Source organism: Schistocerca nitens, chromosome 2 (genome assembly GCF_023898315.1).
Source record: "Schistocerca nitens isolate TAMUIC-IGC-003100 chromosome 2, iqSchNite1.1, whole genome shotgun sequence".
Classification (NCBI taxonomy): Eukaryota; Metazoa; Arthropoda; class Insecta; order Orthoptera; family Acrididae; genus Schistocerca; species Schistocerca nitens.
In genome coordinates, this window is record NC_064615.1 from 827,628,378 (window position 1) to 827,650,933 (window position 22,556).

General features: G+C 42.2%; 1 protein-coding gene across 1 annotated transcript in view; it reads right to left on the minus strand.

Annotated features, from left to right (window-relative positions):
- LOC126235364 (uncharacterized) overlaps positions 1-22,556 on the minus strand; it is a gene marked incomplete at its 3' end in the record, with an annotated part of 1,261,863 nt that overhangs the window by 842,793 nt on the left and 396,514 nt on the right. The window contains exons 4-5 of the mRNA XM_049944087.1: positions 10,329-10,426; positions 327-353 (exon numbers count right to left, since the gene is read on the minus strand). Coding sequence (XP_049800044.1) covers positions 327-353; positions 10,329-10,426 — 125 coding nt within the window. The remainder of the gene's footprint in view (positions 1-326; positions 354-10,328; positions 10,427-22,556) is intronic.

The following is a 22,556-nucleotide window of genomic DNA, read 5'->3' on the forward strand; positions in this document are numbered from 1 at the left end:
ATAGAAATCCTTGGGTAACAGAAGAAATATTGAATTTAATTGATGAAAGGAGAAAATATAAAAATGCAGTAAATGAAGCAGGCAAAAAGGAATACAAACATCTCAAAAATGAGATCGACAGGAAGTGCAAAATGGCTAAGCAGGGATGGCTAGAGGACAAATGTAAGGATGTAGAGGCTTGTCTCACTAGGGGTAAGATAGATACTGCCTACAGGAAAATTAAAGAGACCTTTGGAAAGAAGAGAACCACTTGTATGAATATCGAGAGCTCAGATGGCAACCCAGTTCTAAGCAAAGAAGGGAAGGCATTAAGGTGGAAGGAGTATATAGAGGGTTTATACAAGGGCGATGTACTTGAGGACAATATTATGGAAATGGAAGAGGATGTACATGAAGATGAAATGGGAGATAAGATACTGCGTGAAGAGTTTGACAGAGCACTGAAAGACCAGAGTCGAAACAAGGCCCCGGGAGTAGACAACATTCCATTAGAACTACTGATGGCCTTGGGAGAGCCAGTCATGACAAAACTCTACCATCTGGTGAGCAAGATGTATGAGACAGGCGAAATAACCACAGACTTCAAGAAGAATATAATAATTCCAATCCCAAAGAAAGCAGGTGTTGACAGATGTGAAAATTACCGAACTATCAGTTTAATAAGTCACAGCTGCAAAATACTAACGCGAATTCTTTACAGACGAATGGAAAAACTGGTAGAAGCGGACCTCGGGGAAGATCAGTTTGGATTCCGTAGAAATGTTGGAACACGTGAGGCAATACTAACCTTACGACTTATCTTAGAAGAAAGATTAAGAAAAGGCAAACCCACGTTTCTAGCATTTGTAGACTTAGAGAAAGCTTTTGACAACGTTAACTGGAATACCCTCTTTCAAATTCTGAAGGTGGCAGGGGTAAAATACAAGGAGCGAAAGGCTATTTACAATTTGTACAGAAACCAGATGGCAGTTATAAGAGTCGAGGGGCATGAAAGGGAAGCAGTGGTTGGGAAAGGAGTGAGACAGGGTTGTAGCCTCTCCCCGATGTTATTCAATCTGTATATTGAGCAAGCAGTTAAGGAAACAAAAGAAAAATTCGGAGTAGGTATTAAAATTCATGGAGAAGAAGTAAGAACTTTAAGGTTCGCCGATGACATTGTAATTCTGTCAGAGACAGCAAAGGACTTGGAAGAGCAGTTGAACGGAATGGACAGTGTCTTGAAAGGAGGATATAAGATGAACATCAACAAAAGCAAAACGAGGATAATGGAATGTAGTCAAATTAAATCGGGTGATGCTGAGGGGATTAGATTAGGAAATGAGACACTTAAAGTAGTAAAGGAGTTTTGCTATTTAGGGAGTAAAGTAACTGATGATGGTCGAAGTAGAGAGGATATAAAATGTAGACTGGCAATGGCAAGGAAATCGTTTCTGAAGAAGAGAAATTTGTTAACATCGAGTATAGATTTAAGTGTCAGGAAGTCGTTTCTGAAAGTATTTGTATGGAGTGTAGCCATGTATGGAAGTGAAACATGGACGATAACCAGTTTGGACAAGAAGAGAATAGAAGCTTTCGAAATGTGGTGCTACAGAAGAATGCTGAAGATAAGGTGGGTAGATCACGTAACTAATGAGGAGGTATTGAATAGGACTGGGGAGAAGAGAAGTTTGTGGCACAACTTGACTAGAAGAAGGGATCGGTTGGTAGGACATGTTTTGAGGCATCAAGGGATCACAAATTTAGCATTGGAAGGCAGCGTGGAGGGTAAAAATCGTAGAGGGAGACCAAGAGATCAATACACTAAGCAGATTCAGAAGGATGTAGGTTGCAGTAGGTACGGGGAGATGAAGAAGCTTGCACAGGATAGAGTAGCATGGAGAGCTGCATCAAACCAGTCTCAGGACTGAAGACCACAACAACAACAGGTCTTTGTCTCCGGTCTCTCGAGCGAGTTTGGCTCACAAGTGGTGCGTATGAACTTCCCTCACAGATTTGATTCATCTTGACTGGATGCGTAGGGTACAACTAAGACTGCAACATGTGTAAGGAAGACGTAACTCTTCTCTGTTTCGAGTCCACAACCGAGCATCCCAATCTACCTTCGGCAAAACCGCAGTGCGGATGCGTTCCTGTGTTCTGCGCACGGGGTAATGCTTGCCTGTGTTGATGTTTAAATGGTCCGTTGCAAACGCCCCTGATGTACTAGCAAGACCATATAACGAACCAATATCGTGATTCAACTTTTGCTGATACTTTGAGAATACTACCTAAGGACATATCGGAACTGCGGGGTAATAGCTGGCGATTATCCATGGGTTCTGGTGCACTGCCACTAGTACAGCTATTTCATTAGCTTCTCCGGCGCCGAGTTTAGTTCGTCTCCTTTTGCCGATCTGTACGCTGCCATCAGACATAAAAGCGTTCAGAACACTGTAATAGAACGAGCGAGAACTAGCTTCCTCCCGAAAATGCTCAGCATACAAGGCAATAACAGTGTCAACATTTCTCCACGTTCTCCGTAAATCAGAATCATTTCAATTTTTTATTCTGCGTTTGTAAGTTTCATCGTTCACTTGCTCGTCTGTTCTGCAAATGATAGACAGATATGCAGGGCATAAACACTGCGCAAATATCGTAACGTTTAGAGCCGCTATCTGTTCTACGTCTGCCGGCCGCGGTGGCCGTGCGGTTCTGGCGCTGCAGTCCGGAACCGCGGGGCTGCTACGGTCGCAGGTTCGAATCCTGTCTCGGGCATGGGTGTGTGTGTGATGTCCTTAGGTTAGTTAGGTTTAAGTAGTTCTAAGTTCTAGGGGACTTACGACCTAAGATGTTGAGTCCCATAGTGCTCAGAGCCATTTGAACCATTTTTTTGTTCTACGTCTGCACGATACATGAGCTCCGGTCGCAGTGTACTGCCTGTTATGATACGTCGTAGTTCACCACACGATCACGGTGGCGCGTCGAACAGTCCCGTGTTCGATATGTCGAAGGAAAACAACGTTGCGATAGGAGTTTCCAATTAGAAGCTACGAAATACTGACTTGTCCTACTCTCGCTGCGTGAATGTGCGGCCCCACGTGCGATTGGATATTCAAGGGACTTTGAAAAGCATGTCGTAAATTACGATTGTGTACTCATCTCTTTTCCTCCGATTACAGCGCCATCTGAGGCGAAACGAAGAACACGCTTCAGACGAAACGCATGTAGATCTTGCCGTAGAATCGTAATCTGTAGTAAGAAACGGGGGTTCCCACTGAAAATTTCAAAGTTGGCCCCCCCCACCCCACCCGCCTCCCGGCACCCACACAGTGGGTGGAGTGGCGGTTCGAGTCTTGTATCGCTGGGTGTCCCCCTCCGATACAAACAAACGGGAACTATAACTGTTTTTGATGCGATGTGTAGTTTTTGTGATATTTCAATGTCTTCAGTTAAAATGAACATCATATGTAATAATGAAGATAGTAATAAATACGTTAAATAAACACTAAAGCAAAAAATTCGATACATTTCCTACCTTGACACAGCTGTCACCACAGGTGACTGCAGGCCATGAATTGCGACCTCTGCCTACTTCGCGCCCATACGCCCTAGCATTCGTTTGCCTCCTCTCAAAGACACTAGCAGCTAATACTCTCTTTTTTATTTCCAAGTTATTGTCTCAACCTGCAGTATTTTTTTTGTAGTAAGTACTTAGCTTCGCAGGCACAAGGTTGATGGATCAAATCCCGCTCGTGGTACTGCTTTATTTTTTTGAGCTATCTGCACAAATACTCGGGACGATATGCTTCGATATGAGTGGTGGCGACCGGGAACAGTTTCTGAATTTAAACTAAGTTTTGTCATAGGAACAATGAGAAAACCATGAGCGTGGAAAAATTCGAAGTTCATTACGGTGCTGTATCTCGCAGTTATTGTTGTTTTCCGTGTTTCTACTATCAGTATCATCCTGATTCGAGCAGTACTTCACAGATTATATACTATAGTTTTCGCCAAATATACTGATTTGAAAGTTCTCGTAAGTCCTTTATTTTTTCCCGGTAACCTAAATAAAAAATTCTCAAGTTAGAGATAAGGTCAGTCATTAAATATTGATAATTTGCAGAGTCATAATGAATCTGTTGTTAGAATAACGTTGAAAAAAAATACGAACGGCGAGGTTCAGCCCACAGACGGTTGTTTTAGGAAACTAAGCGTTTACTCGCTAGGCTGCGGACTCCATGAATAACAGCAACCCTACAAAGTACATAAGCACGCCTGAAATTTTCAAGCTCGATTTTCTGGAAAACGGTTGAGAGTTGCGTCTTCCTGTTTACATATGCTGATGTCTTAGTCGCCGCGCGGGATTAGCCGAGCGGTCTAAGGCGCTTCAGTCGTGGACTGTGCGGCTGGTTCCGGCGGAGGTTCGAGTCCTCCCGCGGGCATGGGTGCGTGTGTTTGTCTTTAGGATAATTTAGGTTAAGTAGTGTGTAAGCTTAGGGACCGATGACCTTAGCAGTTAAGTCCCATAAGATGTCACACACTTTTTTTTATGCCTTAGTCGTTCCCTATGCACCCTGTCAGTATGAATCATATCGGTGAGAAGAAGTTCGTGCGTCCCGTTGCCAGCCAATGAACTGCGAGGGTATCGTCGCCTAACTTGGGCAGGCTAATTATCGATACGAGTAGGTGTCAGTTGGAGTATGTTTGTTGTTGTGGATACGAGCAAGCAAACAGTGTTAACCAGGGAGAGGACGCTAGAAAGAAGTGGAACATGAAGGTCTGACAGTTGTTTGATGTACGTAATCTGTTTTGGCACTGCTGTCGACAGAAGGCGTGAGACTGGTATGAAGAGCTGGTAATAAGTGTCACTACAATAGGATACGCTGAAACGGAGAAAGAGTGAGTGAGAGAGAGAGAGAGAGAGAGAGAAGGAGTAAGTGTGAGTGCATTAATGAGTTCGTATTGAGGACCTGAAAACAGCAAGCGTATAAAGGTCCTCTCTGTTTGTCTGCTGAGCAATACAAAGTAATGTGTCCTTTTTCTTTACGACTTTCTCTTGCAGTGGAGCAGTGTGGTTGCTTACATCTTGTTGTCGCATGTGTTACAGACTGGCACTAACGGCTACGATCAATGTGTGCAGTATCTTGATCTGTTTACGAACTGACTTTAACACGTGATCGGCTGTACTGGGTTGGTACCTCATTCACCAAACAAATCTTGCACGTGTCATTCAGTTTTAAAACTTTTATTTATCAATTTATCACTGTGTCGAGAGCGGCAGGATTTTGTACATAAGCCAGGCGAACTGTGTAGGACTTTCGTAAATTGTTGGAAATTTGTGGTAACGTCTATGGGACCAAACTGCTGAGGTCGTCGGTCCCTAAACTTACACACTACTTAATCTAACTTAAACTAACTTACGCTAAGGACAACACACACACACATGCCCGCGAGAGGATTCGAACCAACGACGGGGAGAGTCACGCGAATTGCTCGGCTACCCCGCGCGGCTAGCAAATTTCCAAAGAAAATAATAATTATAAAGTTATTTAAAATCACATAGCACTATTTCAAATTTGTATCGTTCGTAAATTTAATTAACTGAAGCATTGGTTTCATCAGATAGTAGATGAGAGCAAGCGTGGATTGCAACCCAATGCCAACGCTGAAGTACTTAATCTAAACATTTTCGTTCCTTATCCAAGTCAGTTCTTCCAACAAAAACCTTCTCTGTTCGTAGTAGGAGCTCACAAAGAACAACATTTTGGATTAGTAAATTATTTTCAGGTCAGATAAGGCAAATCACTTTGAGAGCTTCGAGACAACGGCTCCTCGTCACTTTATTCACTTGTTCTGGAGTCTTGTGGCGTGGCCGGGTCATTGCGACGAAATACAACAACTGTATACATGAAAGCACAAATCTGAGTATATTTATTGCTAACCTAAAAGATATTAAACGAAACAAAATGTTCTGCTACCATTGCACTGACTAGGCGCTCTGTCAGGAACCGCGCGACTGCTACGGTCGCAGGTTCGAATCCTGCCTCGGGCGTGGATGTGTGTGATGTCCTTAGGTTGGTTAGGTTTAACTAGTTCTAAGTTCTAGGGGACTTATGACCACAGATGTTGAGTCCCATAGTGCTCAGAGCCATTACACTGAAGTGCCACAGAATCTGGTATAGTCAGTATTCAAATACAGAGATATGTAAAAAGGCAACGCCTATATAAGACAACAAGTGTCTGGCGCAGTTGTTAGATCGGTAGCTGCAGCTACAATGGCAGGCTCTCAAGATTTAAATGACTCTGAACGTAAGAGCGATGAAGTGAGGATTTTCCCGCAAAAGCATTTCACGATTGTACGATGACTATCAGGAATCCAGTAAAACATCAAACCTCCGACATCGATGCAGCCGGAAAAAGATCCTTCAGGATCAGGACCAATGACGACTGAAGAGAATCTTTCAGTGTGACAGAAGTGCAACCCTTCCACAAATTGCTGCAGATTTCAGTGCTGGGCCATCAACATGTATCAGCGTGTGAACCATACAACGAAACATCATCGATATGGGCTCTCGGAGCCGAAAGCCTAATTGGGTATCCTTGATGACTGCACGAAGAAAAGCTTTACGCATCGCCTGGACCCGTCAACACCGACATTGGATTGTTGATGACTGGAAACATGTTTCAGGTCTGACGGGTCTCGTTTTAAATTGTATGGAGCGGATGAACGTGTACGGGTACGGGGGACTCTTCAAGCTGATGAAGGCGTGATGTGGGGCGTGTACATCTGGAGTAATATGAGACCCCTCATACGTCTAGATACGACTCTGACAGCATCCTGTCTGATCACCTGTATCCGTTCATGTCCATTGTGCATTCTGACGGACTTGGGCAATTCCAGCAGGACAATGCAACACCCCAAACGTCCATAATTGCTACAGAGTGGCTTCAGGAACATTCTTCTGAGTTCAAATACTTCCGCTGGCCGCCAAACTCCTCAGCCATGAACGTGATTGAGCATACCTGGGATGCCTCGCAACGTGCTGTTCAGAAGAGATCTCCACCCCCTCGTACTCTTACGGATTTATGGACAGACCTGCTGGATTCAGGTGTCAATTCCCTCCAGCACTACTTCGTACATCAGTCGAGTCCTTGCCACGTCATGTTGCGGCACATGTGCGTCCTGGTGGGGGCCCTACACGATATTAGGCATGTGTACCATTATACTGGTAAGTACAAAGATAAGACTATAATGTGAAACCATTTCAGCCGGCCGCCTTGACCGAGCGGTTCTGGGCGCTTCAGTGCGGAACCGCGCTTCTGCTACGCTCGCAGGTTCCAATCCTGCCTCGGGCATGAATGTGTGTGGTGTCCTTACGTTAGTTCGGTTTAAGTAGTTCTAAGTCGAGGGGAGTGATGACCTCAGATGTTAAGTCCCATAGTGCTTAGAGCCGTTCGAACCATTTTTTTGAAACCATTTCATAGTTCCGTTAGAACTAATGTATGCGCTGAACTTGTCCAGAACTGTGAATAAGATTCACATTGTCAACACTGACAGATGTATACTGCATGCTATATCCATGTAATATAATATAGGACTGTGTCATTTGTTTGCTGAATTCTGTAGGTCTTTCGTTATAGATAAAAGGTCCTGCGATAGAAGTCACGTGTTTCACTGTAGCGCAGATTAACAAGAGCTCGCAGCAGTGACATACCTTTCGAAATTATCTTTCGTCCTTAAGTTTTGCATACCGGTATAGCGTCAAGTATAGGCTCCAATTTAGGGAGAAATTTCCGGAAATGTACGTCTACAAAGAACCAGTATATACTGGCGGAAGTCAGTTTGAGAGGAAGGGTCGTCAATCGTTCTTGGGTAGCTCTGTCCATAGAGCACTTGCCCGCGAAATGCAAACGAACCGAGGTCGAGACTCGGCCCGGCGTATAATTTTTATCTGTCAGGATATCTGAAATCAGCGCTGCAGGTTGAAAATCACATTCAAGTTATTTGACAGTTTGGGCAACGTAAGAGCAAGACAGGAAAAATGTAGACATATTAGTAGTAATAGTCGTCCTTGAAAATAATGCAAGATTTTAGAAATTTGGAGGAACATGTGAGTAAGATATAGGAAAAGACAGATATTGTTCAATATACATAAGAACCAAGAGAGTACAATAAGAATGGAAAACTAAGAACAAAGTGCTGAGTTTAAAAACTTTGTAAGATAGAGATACAATCTTTCGTCCTATTATTCAACCTAGACATCGAAGAAACAATAAGAGAAATGAAATGAAGGTTGAAGAGTGGATTTAAATTAAGAGAGAAAAGATTTCAATCGTAAGTTTTGCTGGTGACTTCGCTATCCTCAGTGCCAGTGAAGGAGAATTATACATGTTGAATTGAATGAACAGTATAATGAGTACACATTATACTCTGAGATTAAGAGGTAGGCAACAGAGAGGAATTCATGGCGGGCCACGTCCAACCAGGCAGGAGACTGATGAGCTCTCCCTACCTCCTATCCATCCCCCAACCTAGGGAAAAATGTCTGACTATGTTGTTGACTTAAATAATACAATGAGGGAAGGGCCATGCGAAAGCTCTTTCCAAGCTTTTTAATTAGTAATTTGATGCAGCGTTGATATTGTCATGGCGTTAGTGCTTGTGATCCCTTTGTTTCCTTGAATCGGGCAAACATTGTCGATGATACCGAACTAATCTAGAATCGGACCTCTTTCTGTAACATTACGATTCACGGTTGTGTCAAATTGTATGAGCATATTAATTAACTGAGAAACAGAATATCTCTGTCAGTATCAAAGTGATAACACAGTAACAAAAACAAAGCTTAATCTCATGGTTCCTAATATACTAGAAAAGGCATCCGGGAGTTTTCACACACGTAGTCGGAGATATATGGATAATTTAATCATTATTTCTACATTAATAAATTTTTCATCGTCAAGTGTCTCAGCAGTTTGTGTAGTGGCGCAGTACTATTCACAGTTGTATTGGTCTGCACTTTTATCTAGTTAAATGTACACCGCGGGAATTTGCAGAGAATTTAATTAAAAATTCTACATTATTTTCCTGCGAATCTATTCAAATAACGAATGAAAACATGTACGCGACCGTTGCAGCATTGCCTGTTAATGAAATAAAAGTATCCGTTCTAGGTAAAATCTTTTGTATTTAATAGCTTATAACTTTTTCACTTTTCAGTGAAATCTGCGTTGCACTACTAACGATACTTTTCAAATCATTGTTACTGCATTTTCTCTGCTTATTTCCGAATTCCTGATATTCTCCGACTACAAAATGAGTGCATTATTTTTGACACAAGTAGCCAACCAGATACTTTCAGTTACTTGCTTCTCTTTCAGCAAGTGACATAGTTTCATGCTTTTTTGTGGTGTTAACTGATTTATCGTCAACTGGGTAGAGCTGAATGTAACATAAATATTGTCTTTTAGTTCACTTGTTTCCTTCGATGAGGGAAGTGACACAATTATAAGCCAATCTAATGGAGCTCTGTTGCAACCCCCTCTCATCATTATCGACAGTTTGCCTAAATCGTTAAGAAAACTAAAGCTGGGCTGATTTATTTGAAAATTACACGGCCAATTTCTATTCTTTGTCCTGGCTACGAGATATTGAACCATAATCTACCAACCATTGTCTGCCCTTGCAAGTTAGAATGGGTGCAATAGTAATAAAATCTACAAACTGTGAAAACGGATTGGAGAGTGTGCATATGAACGCAAGAGAAGATAATGCTACCGATTATTGAAGGAAAATAAAGCCATGATATCATGGTTCTAAGAAAGCCATTTGAAATGTTCGTTAACTGAATTTCCCGTTGATTGTGTGTTTACGTGGGAGATTGCTTCACAACAAGGGATCTTTCACTGGTATTTTTAGAATTTTTAAGATAACGTTCTTGTAAATCATGATTTTCTATAAAAAATTAACCACTAATCTAAAATCGCAATCGACTGAATTTATTATTATGGCACACATTATTACACACCGTGTTGCGAAAGAAGACAATGACAAACTAAGAACGTTTCATTTCCAACAGATCAACCAGAATCTTGCACGTGCGTGAACCAATCGATATTTCGAACCACTTTTTATATGCGACCAGCCATTAACTTTGAAGCGCGCTTGTTTGACACAAGCTTTATTTGCATCTACACTAACTGAAAAACGATAGACAAATAGTAGTCAGACACAGAGATAATTAATTCTCAAAAAATAATTGAGGGTATGGTTAATAATAAGGAACTTATAAATGGAAACGTCTGTTTATATTGACAGATATTGAATTTAATGATAATGTTTTACTCACCGATCAATTAACGTTTTCGATTTTCTGAGCAGGATTTCGACGTCTTGACTTTGCGATTCGCAGGAAGATTTATCTAAAAAACTACTGTGCAGGTTGACCTGGAACAAAATGCGCCAGTTACGAACGTGAAAACACATATGGATACAGTAAGCTTAAATATCACTCAATCAATTACTTTATTTTGAAAACCTCAACAAAATCGAATTAGCTCCATATTTTGGAATTTATTTAATCGTGTGGTGATTTTACACAATATACATTTGATATAAGACAAGTGATTTTATACAATATACATATGATATAAGACAAGATTAAACCTTAAAGTACGTGTTTCTCAACCAATTAATTAAGCTGGGTGTGAGAGTGAACAATTTGTCGGGAATTCCAGGATATGAATGAAGTGGACAGCGTTGGACTAGATGTTCAATTGTCTGCTCTTCTTGATTACATTCACACATTGGTGAACTGATCCAGTCCAATTTGTACCTGAAGCAGTTACAACAACCATGTCCAGTCCTTAACCTGTTGAGGTGACACCGGAAGTTCCTCGGTAGGTCAAAACCTTTTAGCTTCTTTGTGGAATCAAGGTGATGGGCTCTTGTTCCCAATGGTTTTGTTGACCATTCATGCTTCCAGCTTTCATTTAGATCAAAACCATCCGCGATGAGTTGTCCTGCAGTAATACTTGCTGGTCTTCTTGATCGCAATCGTTGCTGTGGCGGATGACAGAATTCCTGGTGCAGTGGTAGAGAGGGTGATGCAGAGATTTTCTTGGCCTCCCTCAGCAGAGCTTGTTTCCGCCTTAAGTGAGGTGGAGGGATGTGAGTCAATACAGATAACCAGTCACATCTCTCCACCTCACTTAAGACGGAAATATTTTGGAATAATAACTGGTGACATCACCTTGCCCTCTCCAGCTCCTAACTGTGTACACACACACACACACACACACACACACACACACAGGCATCGACTGGGGATCCTTAGTCTAGAAGTAATTAATACGTCAGTGGTTTAATCTACAACCTAAATCCTCAATAAGATGAATGCAGATGATAACACCTATCAAGGAACATGCATGTTATGTCAGAAATTAGTAATTCTGACAACAGACTCAAGGTTATATGTCACGTAATGAAAAGAGAGGCAGGATACCAGACCGCAGAACACGATAATATTACTATTGAATTAAATGGAAGGGGTACGAATGATCAGAAGTAGGTAGCAGGTACATTTAGTAATCATCTCATAAATGTAGTCGAAAATGTAGGAACGAACAGTTCAAGTGAATAATCAGATCACTATGTTAAAAAAGCAACTCTCATAAAATGTCATATGCATGCATCACAGACTTCTTATTCTGAAATTAAGAATATTAAATATTATCTTAAATACGAAATCCCAACTGGATTTGATGGCGTTTCCGATAGAGTACTAAAGACTTGTCCCCTTATAATAATCCCTGTGTTATATGGAATACGTAGTGCATCGCTAAATCAAGGCATTGTTCCAGACACATTGAAATGCGCCATTGTTAAATCCTCTATAAGAAAGGTGATGGGAGAGAAGTTAATAATTACCGACCTGTTTCACTATTGTCATAATTTTCCAAATTTTTTGAGAACGCGATGTATTCTAGAACAGTATCCTCGATAGCATGCTCAGTAAATCATAGTTTGGATTTCAGAAGAAATGTTTAACCGAAACTGCTATTTACGCGTTCCCTCACAAACGTTTTGCCGGGATTAAATAACAAAATAGCTCCAGCTGGTTTTTTCTGTTACCTGTCTAAGGCATTGGCATGTGTGAAGCACTATATTGTTCTAGACAAATTGAGCTTTTACAGATTCAGTGGAACAGATGGTGTAGCCAAGCAGCGGCTAATGTTTTATCTAACCAAAGGAATGCAGAAAGTTGTACAAACAACTGAGACGGTATAATCAGGGGAGATTCTTCTGATTGCGGAGCTGTGACGCATGTAGTTCCTCAAAACTCAATCTTAGGTCGCAACTGATCGTAATGTATGTAAATGACGTTCCATCTAATATAGAGCAAGTATAATTAGTTGTTTTTGCTGATTATACTACTATTTTAATGAATCCAGGCATACATGTAGCAACAGAAGAAACAGTAAACAAATTTCTTAGAAGTATAATTGACTGGTTTTCTGCGAATGGCTTGACTCTCAGTTGTCAAAATACACAACATATTCAGTTTTGCACATCTAGAGGTAATACACCAATGATAAGTGTAATACATGATGCAGAAATAATAAATAAGGTGGAAATTTCAGAATTTTTAGAAGTCCACAATGATCAGAAAATAAGAAAAGCACATTTTGGAACTCCTAAAAGAACATAGTTCTGCTTCGTCTGCAGTTAGAATCGTTGCAAGTCTTGGAGAACGGAATAGTGTTCTGGGGTAACTCGTATTTAAGAAAGAAAGTCTTTATTGCTCAGAAACGTGCTGTGAGAATAATACGTGGTAATCACCCACGAACATAGTGCAGACATCAATTTAAGGAGACAGAAATTTCGACTACTGCACACAGTATGTTTATTCCTTCGTGAAGTTAAATGTAAATGAGGCACTACAATTCAAAAAGAACAATGATGTGTAAAGTACAACAACAGAAGAAAAAAAAGTGACATTCATTACTCCACGTTAAGCTTTTTCTTAACACACAAAGGGGTTCGCAATGCTGCAATCAAAATTTTTGATCACTTACCCAGTGCTATAAAATACGACAGATAACGAAATAAAATCTGAAAACATACCGAAAAATGTTCTTCTTCCCAATTCCTATGCAATGTATAAAATATATGGGTACGAATTACTGACTAATATATGCATGTTACAAAATTAAAACATATTTAAAATGTCAGCATGTAGCCATATTTACAAATTAATTTGTTATTTGAATGTAAAAATGATTTATTCCACGTCATTACGATTTATCGTGCAAATGATCCACGAAACATGAAACTAACTACTAGCTAACCTAATGGCAACCACAAGTATGCGCTCCAATCACGGAGACCCCCTCAACCATATTCATAGAATCCATAGAATAAGGCGCCAGAGACGTTCGTGAGACATGACAAGGTTGTATAAATCAGTTATTCCTTCTAAGGGGCCCATATGCCACCCAGAAAATCGCACTTTAATAGACACTAAACAGTCTGAAACACCGTTTTCCCACCATTATCACTGCTGTACTCGTAACTTTCAGAATGGCGATTAAGAGATTTAAAAGATCGTAACTTACACATACAATTTTTTCATACAGAAAGCTTCTGTTCTGCCACACAGACATCTTACGATGAAGCTATATGTAAGTATAGTTTAATCTTTAGCTTGTCGAAGGCATAGAGGAGCAAGATGCATGTGTAGCAGTTTATAAGAATATTTATGCTCGACTGCTCTTATAAAGTTCATCATCTTCAAATTAGATCGTATTACAACTGACGCTTTGTATCCTCATACGCACAACATCACAAGGGTAAGATTGTGATGATATGTATCTCAATATGCCAACTTGATCCTCGAAAGCGTGTATTAATACGATTAGATGTTTAAGTCGATTAACATTATAAATGTAGTTGAGCTGCAATGTTATCTTGAATTGTGAAATTACTGCTTCGACCTAACTGTCATTTAGCAATGGATGAAATTCAGCAGTATAGTAATCTAGTTTAAGAACAAATTGCTAATTTGTGCCATTCCTTGCCTTTTTCCCCTCAATAATCCAAAAGATTTGGATGTTTTTGTCCGATATCATGGCATGTTATTGTTATCCGTTATCAGCTGTTATATTGTGTGTACACTGATGAAATAAACATTTACGGTCATCTGCCTAATGCGGTGTTGCCCCACCTTTAGAGCGCAATACAGCAGAGATCCTGCGTGACATGTATTCGATACGCCATTGGTAGTTTTCCAGAGGTAAGTGGCACCGGCAGTCTACGAACAGGCTACAAATTTCTCTTAAGTTATGGGCCGGTAGCTTGTGGGTATGGAGGTGGGGCTCTGTACTGTTCATAATGCAGCGCTATCCGGTTCACATCAGGCGAATTTCATGGCCAAGACACCAGCGTCGGTTTACGCTCTGTGATGATGCGTAGACGATGCTCACATCAGTAGCACGCTGTCCAGTTTCGCAGCTTCCGAGGCTGTCGATCCTCTGTGGGGGCCGTAACAATCTGCCCTCTATGTAAATCTTTCGTGTCAGTGGGTTTACCATTTGCGGCCCCTATCGTCGCTATAATGTTTCTCCATTCATTTTTGCTCCACTTAAACACTTGGTGTTCAAACGGGGGGGGGGGGGGGGGGGGGTTAGTAAGAAATGCAACACTTTTTTTTTTTTAGAAAGTACGTTGGTTTTATTCAGGATTACTGTAGACAACATTATTCCCTACTCGTTTGGCTACAAAACCCTATTTCCCAACATAACCTGTGTTTAATGCGACGGCCTTGAGCCACCTTACTGGGAAGGCCTGTATGTCCGCATGGAACCACTCTACTGGTCGACGCCGAAGCCAATGACTTGCTGCACTAATAACCTCCCCATCATCCACATACTGCTTCCCGCGGTGTGCATGCTCCATTGGATCAAACTCATGGAAGTCGGAAGGTGCGAGATGCGGGCTGTAGAGAAGATGTGGAAGAACAGTCTAATGAAGTTTCGTGAGCTCCTCTCGGGTGCGCGTACTTTTGTGAGGCGTCCGCAGCTCGTGGTCGTGCGGTAGCGTTCTCGCTTCCCGCGCCCGGGTTCCCGGGTTCGATTCCCGGCGGGGTCAGGGATTTCCTCTGCCTCGTGATGACTGGATGTTGTGTGATGTCCTTAGGTTAGTTAGGTTTAAGTAGTTCTAAGTTCTAGGGGACTTATGACCCTAGATGTTGAGTCCCATAGTGCTCAGAGCCATTTGAACATTTTTTTTTTTTGTGAGGACTTGCGTTGTGGTTGAGGTGTCTGACTCAGATCCGTTGATCGCCTCGAATGAGAGTGTCCGCACGTTCCAACTTTGCAGGCGTCACAGCTGTGTGCTGCCGGCCGGCCGGCTGGCATGAGGAATATCTTGTTGCGATGATGACAGACGGCTCGCCCAGTGACTCGCCGAGCTTTTGTTCACTGCTAAATCTCTGTAGGCATTCTGCAAGCACCAATGAATGTCTCCGATGCGCTCGCTTTACTCTAAAAGAAGCTCAATGACAGCTCTCTGCTTGGAACGCACCTCCGTTGCAGACGTTATTTGGAGGACTACGTATAACGTCGCCACTTATCGGACTTTCGAGAAACTACAGCGACTGAAGCGGGAATATTTCATGATGTTCCACAATAAATGCCTCATTTTTTCGACCGAAATCGGCATTATTTATTGAACGCCTTGATAGGTGGCATGAGCTCCCTCTCATATTTATATCTTACGATTTTCCTCTCTAATTGCATGTGGTGAAAAGTTGCTATTCCTTCACACGCGGACTTCCCACACAGCGTCTCTCGTCACCCGGGTGGTCCGGTGACAGGCGGGCTCTGCTGAACTTGAGAGTGTTAAGCCGACGGGTGTGAGGGAGTCGAGTGAATGCTTTCCAGACGCCGACATTGTCAAGAGACACGCCCGCAGGGGCCTGAAGTAGCGGCTGGGCTAGAGGTTCCGTTACTTCGCAGAAACTTAGCGAAAACACTTTCTGGCGGGCTACCAGCGAGGCGTGGGAATGACTTGTGTACCCAGGCAGTTGTGGCGGGAAAATTCCCGCGCTTTCTGCAAAATAGTAACTGTGATTGGCTTGCTCAGGGCATAGCTCCGTGACGTAGCAAAATCAGCGCAGAAATTGGCGCCAAGAATCTCCATTGGTGGAATGGTAGTGCTCCGGCAATAGAGTGGAATATTCCGCCGGTTTTCGAGTTGCTGATTGGAACGTTTAACCATGGCCACTGTCGTGGGGGCGGAAATGTTGTGTGTTCGGCCTGTACAGGTGCTCTGGTAGTCGTCGGCTCTCGCCTTTCGGTCGGAGTAGGTTACAAGACTGAGCTCTCGCTGCTCTGGACAGCCTGCTTTCCGTTGGCTGTCTAATATACTATTATTTAATTGTAACTGTGTGACGAAGTTTCTGTAGTTTCGACTTCAACGTAACTTTACGAGTACAGTTGGCAATTGAGCGTTCTGCGTACAAGCGGCCTAGGTTGTCTGTCTTGAGCAGTTTTGGCTAAAGTTGACTGTATCGGAGTTACAGTGTGACTTCGCTTGTTAAAATCAATCACTGTACCGTCAGTGATTGTGTGGCGATCCTTCTTCGTCTCCCTCAGAGGCGCATTTGTATTGCTAGGAAGTCTTTAGTCTGGAACAACCAAACCAGGATAATTCGTTTCGGTCTATACTCGCGACATTATCATCACCACGACAGGACGTCGAAGCAACCAGCCATCGCCTCCGGTACGCCAGATCGTGTTCTGGCAGTTAAGAAGACAGTTGGGTAATGTATGTCCGCAGCACCGGCAGATAGGGATTTTCCTAGGTGATAATCAGAGCTCAGCAGAGCGCGCCTGTTCGTCTTTTTCTAACTTTGTTCTGTCTTGGGTAGCAGCAATTAATGTTGGGTTAGCTGTGTGTCTCTCTTAAGATTTGAGTGGCAAGGAATTGGCTCCACATACCACTTCGTCATAAACCTCACAATCTAGTTTAGGGACAACTTCACCTTCACAGCGTTTGTTTGAGTATCCAATTTGAGCCAATTTGATGTATTATAAATGTTTCATATGTTTTTGTTTATTATTTTGTGTTTAGTCTTAATAAATCATATTGTTATTTTGGACAGAACTTTCATTCTGTTAATCGGTAGAGCAACCCTATCATTTCTCACTACGTTAATGAAATGTTCCTTTATTTAACTTATTTATCAAATTAAATTATTGCAGGTGCCAAACTCTTTTCTCCTCCACTTGCAGGGTTGATTACAGTCAGTTCGCGTATATTTTTTAATACATGTGCAACAGCAAAAGTCGGAGTTAGAATAGGGGGGGCTTAGAGCATCATTTACATATGTAGATTCTAGAAGAATTTAGTGTTAAATACACTGCTAGCCCCGGCACCTCGCAGCCTCTCGTAATTAAAGTGCAACTACGCACGGAGGTTCACCGTGGACTAGAATTATGGTATGGCAGCGAAACGTGTTAGACACTCTAATGCGTTAATGTGCAAACGATTTACGCCGGGAAAAAAATTAGTTCCAACTCTGGCCACCAGGTGCAGATCTGGCGCTGTACAGCATCTTGTCGACATCTCCATTGGTCATATAGAAAAAAACTGTGTAAGCTGCGGTTAATGATAAAATGAACACTGTGCCATTTTCACTTGTTTGATGTTTTCTGCTCACGTCTAGTTTCTAATCCATTACACGGTGGAACATTTATATACGTATTTCTTTCATTCACAGCGTCAGATTTTCACCTTCTGGTCAAAATGGCTACTAATTTTTTGCAACGTAAACCGGAGCCGCTTTACCACATTAGGATATCTACCAAGTTTCGCTGCCATACGATAATTACAGCCTACACCGTACCTCTGTGAGTAGCTGCACTTCAATTATAACCACCCGGTACTTTCATAACTGCGTCACGTGCTCACAACATCCCATGCGGCTTTTCGTCTCTTGCTGGACGGTGGTCATAATCAATTCTCCAGCCACAGTGCAACTGTATCAAGAGATAAGTGCGGAGATTATCACGAGCCAGTTGTCCACATGTGTGATTTATTTACTTAAAAAAAAACTTTTCGGGAAGATACGATACCCTCATCAAGTTCATAGATGTATTATCCCATTAAGCAAAGTCAAAAACATGCAAGAAGCAAAAATGCATGGTCACACATTTAAGACTGTCCATTGCAGATTTCGTGGTATAACGATCTGACTCTGTGAGGATGTTAAATGCAACCTGTATTTACGGAGACTCTTTCTCATTGTACCTAAGGGCGTTATACTTTTATCAACGTGATAATGGGATGATGTCTTCCCGAAACGTGTTTTGGACTTCAGTAAATCACACGTTTGGACAAATGGCTGGCGTTTAAATCCTTACTGATGAATTGTTACAGCGTTATGCCTCATAGTATAAGCCCTTAAACAACTTTTTTTAATAATCATTACCGTGTCTGTTATAAAGCACTAGCGATGTAGAAGAATGTACACAAAATGTCACAAAATTAAGAAAAAAATCAGTACAATGAAATATCTGTAAGAATAACAAACAAGTATCACGAACAAAATTAACAGCCTATATTTGTTTCTCTGTCTATTTATCGATAGAGCATTTAAAGAATGGTTTCAATTAAAGTTCCAATTTAGAAACGCTGCAAAAACTAACCGTTCCTCAGAGTGACTCCAAATATGAACGGAATATTATTGAAGAAGGGGGAAACATTATGGAAACAAAAAATAGGTTATGAAAATTTTACCAATAGATGGCGCTGTAAGGGGCATGATATGCAGAGTACAAGACGTAGGGTGCACGGCTGTGCCTCAGTGTTTATCTGAGACGTTCGGCATTATTGTCTCAATGCAGGATCGCGCGCTGTCGATAAAGCTGTTAGCTGTTTTATAAGAATTGTAACTGTGCACCAATAATCCTGCAGAATTTCCGTATATTCAATGTTATGAAAGAACGGCGTTGGTCTATCAAGGGTCTGGAGAAAATGATAATGAAATTGGGAAAGACAGGTTGTTTTCAAGTGCATTCTGATTGATCCGACGTTCGTAGAAGCTGTAGCCACGGGTCTGCAGGAGTCGAGCGGTGAGGTGCAAACACGCAGTGCACGGGGAATTGTCCGAACTTTGGACATGACTGTGACCAAAATGCACAAAATTCTACGAAACACGCTTCACTGCTCTTCATTCAAAATTACCCATGTTAATGAGTTGTTTCATGTTAGCTGCCAGTAATACAAATGTCTGCTCTGGAATTTGCCGGCCGTTGTGGCAGAGTGGTTCTAGGCGCTTCCGTCCGGAACCGAGCTGCTGCTGCGGTCGCAGGTTCGAATCCTGCCTCGGGCATGGATGTGTGTGATGTCCTTAGGTTAGTTAGGTTTAAGTATTTCTAAGTGTAGGGGACTGATGACCTAAGATGTTAAGTCCCATGGTGCTTAGAGCCATTTGAACCATTTTTGCTATGGAATTTCTTGCTCGCAAGGAAGTGGAAAATGAACAGCCATGAAAGATTCTGTGGGCAGATGAAGCCCATTTCTGTCTCCAAAGGCACGTCAATATACAGAACTGCAAAATATGGGCAACGGAAATCTGCTCGCACATCAACCAATACCATCTCATTCTGCAAAAGTAACTGTGTGGTGCAGGTTGACGGTATCGTTCGTCATAGGGCCATATTTTTTCGAGGAGACGGATATTACGGGTCTTCACAGTCACTGACAAACGCTATTAGCGTCTTCTGCACACCAGTGTCATTCCAGCTCTTCTACAGGGCGGATGCGTTGGTAAGATCGTTTTCATGCAAAATGGCATTCCGTTGCACTTTGGGCAGCCAGTGAATTAGCTGCTGCACAGACATTTTGGAAATGCTATTCCCAGAATTCTCAGCCTTCGTGTCGCTACAGCATTGCCATCCAGATCAGATTATCTTAACCTGTGGGGTTTTCTGAAATAGGCTGTGTCAAGTGCTCCGATTACAAAAGTAGTTGAACTGAAGGCACGCGTTGCGCATTGTATTCTGAAAGTTGCCTCTGGGGCACTCTGATCTATTTTGTAACATGCTGTTTCTCAATTTCAGCTTGTCGCAGAAAACGGTGCTCACGTTACTGAACATATCTTGCGCCATTCTAAGGACAGCTGAAACCCTATTTCATAGTCGCTTTTCATGGGGTTTCTGCCTTGAGGACAATTAAAAACCGATTTTTCCCATCCGATGAGGGTCGAACTTCCGATGGGCTTACCTAACTACCAGTGCAACAACTGTTGAATGCCAAATTTGTGCGGTCATGCACACTGCACAGTACTGTCGGTTTAATGAGCATCCCACAACTATAGGTATCGTATTGTCATTAATCCATTATTTGTAGTAAAATTTTCATTAATTTTTTTTGTTTCTGTGGTGTGCGTACTGTAAGACCTTCGGTACACACACCATCAGATTATTTGACTTGTCGCTCTAACGAAGTAGGCGAGTGTCAGCAATATGTCTCGTGGTCTTATCGTGGCGTGTTTATCTTCTGCCGTTAGGTCAGACGATATAAATGCCACTTGCACGCTTAGAGAAGCAGATTGACGGTGACCAACTTTAAACAGAACTTGATTCATTTTCACACACATTTATTAAAATAATAAAAAACATAGACATTAAGTAACTTGATTTTGGATGCTGTTTACAATTGACAATCTGAAGTTCCTTTGGTCTTGGTACGTTAATCTTATTCTCACATATCTCTGATACTTGACAAAGTGTCTATACATTTCTCTTCATGGCTATGTACAGGAATATTAGGCGCAGACTGAAACTTGACTATAGACTGGTACAGACAAATGCAGACTAATGCAGACTAATGCAGACTAATTAATTGGAGGTCTGTACACTCGTTATAATACCACGAGCGTTCAGGTATCACTGCGCGAGTGTGATCCGCGAGGAGAAAAGGTTCTACATTAGCAGCAATCTCAATGGCTGCGTTACATATTAATACGCGGATCGGCGGAAGCAGAATTTGGTCCGTCTCTAAGACAGTGCCATCTCGTCGTGCGGAGACGGACGAGCGCTGCGCCTGCGCTGTTGTGCTTAGCGGGGCGCTTTCCGGTGGGATAGTTGTGTATGTGCTGACAACGCGGAACTATGTACACAACAGTTTCTGTAACGTTTCTATCTTTCTGTTTAATATTCTCATCTAATTCGACCTCCTTCTGCGCAAAGATTCATTTTTACAGACGTTTGAAACTGGAACTTCAATTATAATCTTCCCGTATGAATGCGAATCATATGGGCCAGATATGGTCTCACTTTGGCTTCTTTCACTTCTTTAACTATCACGAAATTTTAATGACTGGTAGCTATTTTAGAAAGAAAATTCTTTTATTGAGAATGAAATACTTTTATATGATGTGTACAAATTAGTGCTGAGCTCCAGCAGAACAGATGTTTGTATGTGAGCACAGGAATGTAAATAATGATTGTACTGAAAGGTGATGTTGGAGACCTACTAAATGTTGGCTGAACTTGCCTTAGCAGGCCCACCTGTACAGTCCGACGTAAGATTAAACCCCCAAGAAGAAAAGAATAATACACTACTGGCCATCAAAACTGCTAGACCAAGAAGAAATGCAGATGATAAACAGGTATTCATTCGACAAATATATTATACTAGAACTGACATGTGATTACATTTTCACGCAATTTGGGTGCATACATCCTGAGAAATCAGTACCCAGAACAACCACCTCTTGCCGTAATAACAGCCTTGATACACCTGGGCATTGAGTCAAACAGAGCTTCGATGGCGTGTACAGATACAGCAGGCTGTGCAGCTTCAACAGATACCCCAGTTCATCAAGAGTGATGACTGGCGTATTGTGATGAGCCAGTTGCTCGGCCACCATTGACCACACTTTTTCAATTTGTGAGAGATCTGGAGAATGCGCTTGCCAGGGCAGCAGTCGAACATTTTCTGTCTCCAGATAGGCCCGTACAGGACATGAAACATGCGGTCGTGCATTATCCTGCTGAAATGTAGGGTTTCGCAGGGATCGAACAAAAGGTGACCGAGACGTGTAATCAATGGCACCCCATACCATCACTCCAGCTGATTCGCCAGTAGGGCGATGGCGAATACAAGCTTCCAATATACGTTCACCGCGATGTCGCCAGACACGGATGCGACCATTATGATGCTGTAAACAGAACCTGGATTCATCCGAAAAAACGACGTTCTGCCATTCGTGCACCCAGGTTCGTCGGTGAGTACACCATCGCAGGCGCTCCTGTCTATGATGCAGCGTTAAGGGTAACAGCAGCCATGGTTTCCGAGCTGCTAGTCCATGCTGCTGCAAACGTCGTCTATTTGTTCGTGCAAATGGTTGTTGTCTTGGAAACGTCCCCATCTGTTGACTCAGGGATCGAGACGTGGCTGCACGATCCGTTACAGCCATGCGGATAACATGCATGTCAACTGCTAGTCATACGAGGGCGTTGGGATCCGGCACGGCGTTCCGTATTGCCCTCCTGAATCCGCCGAT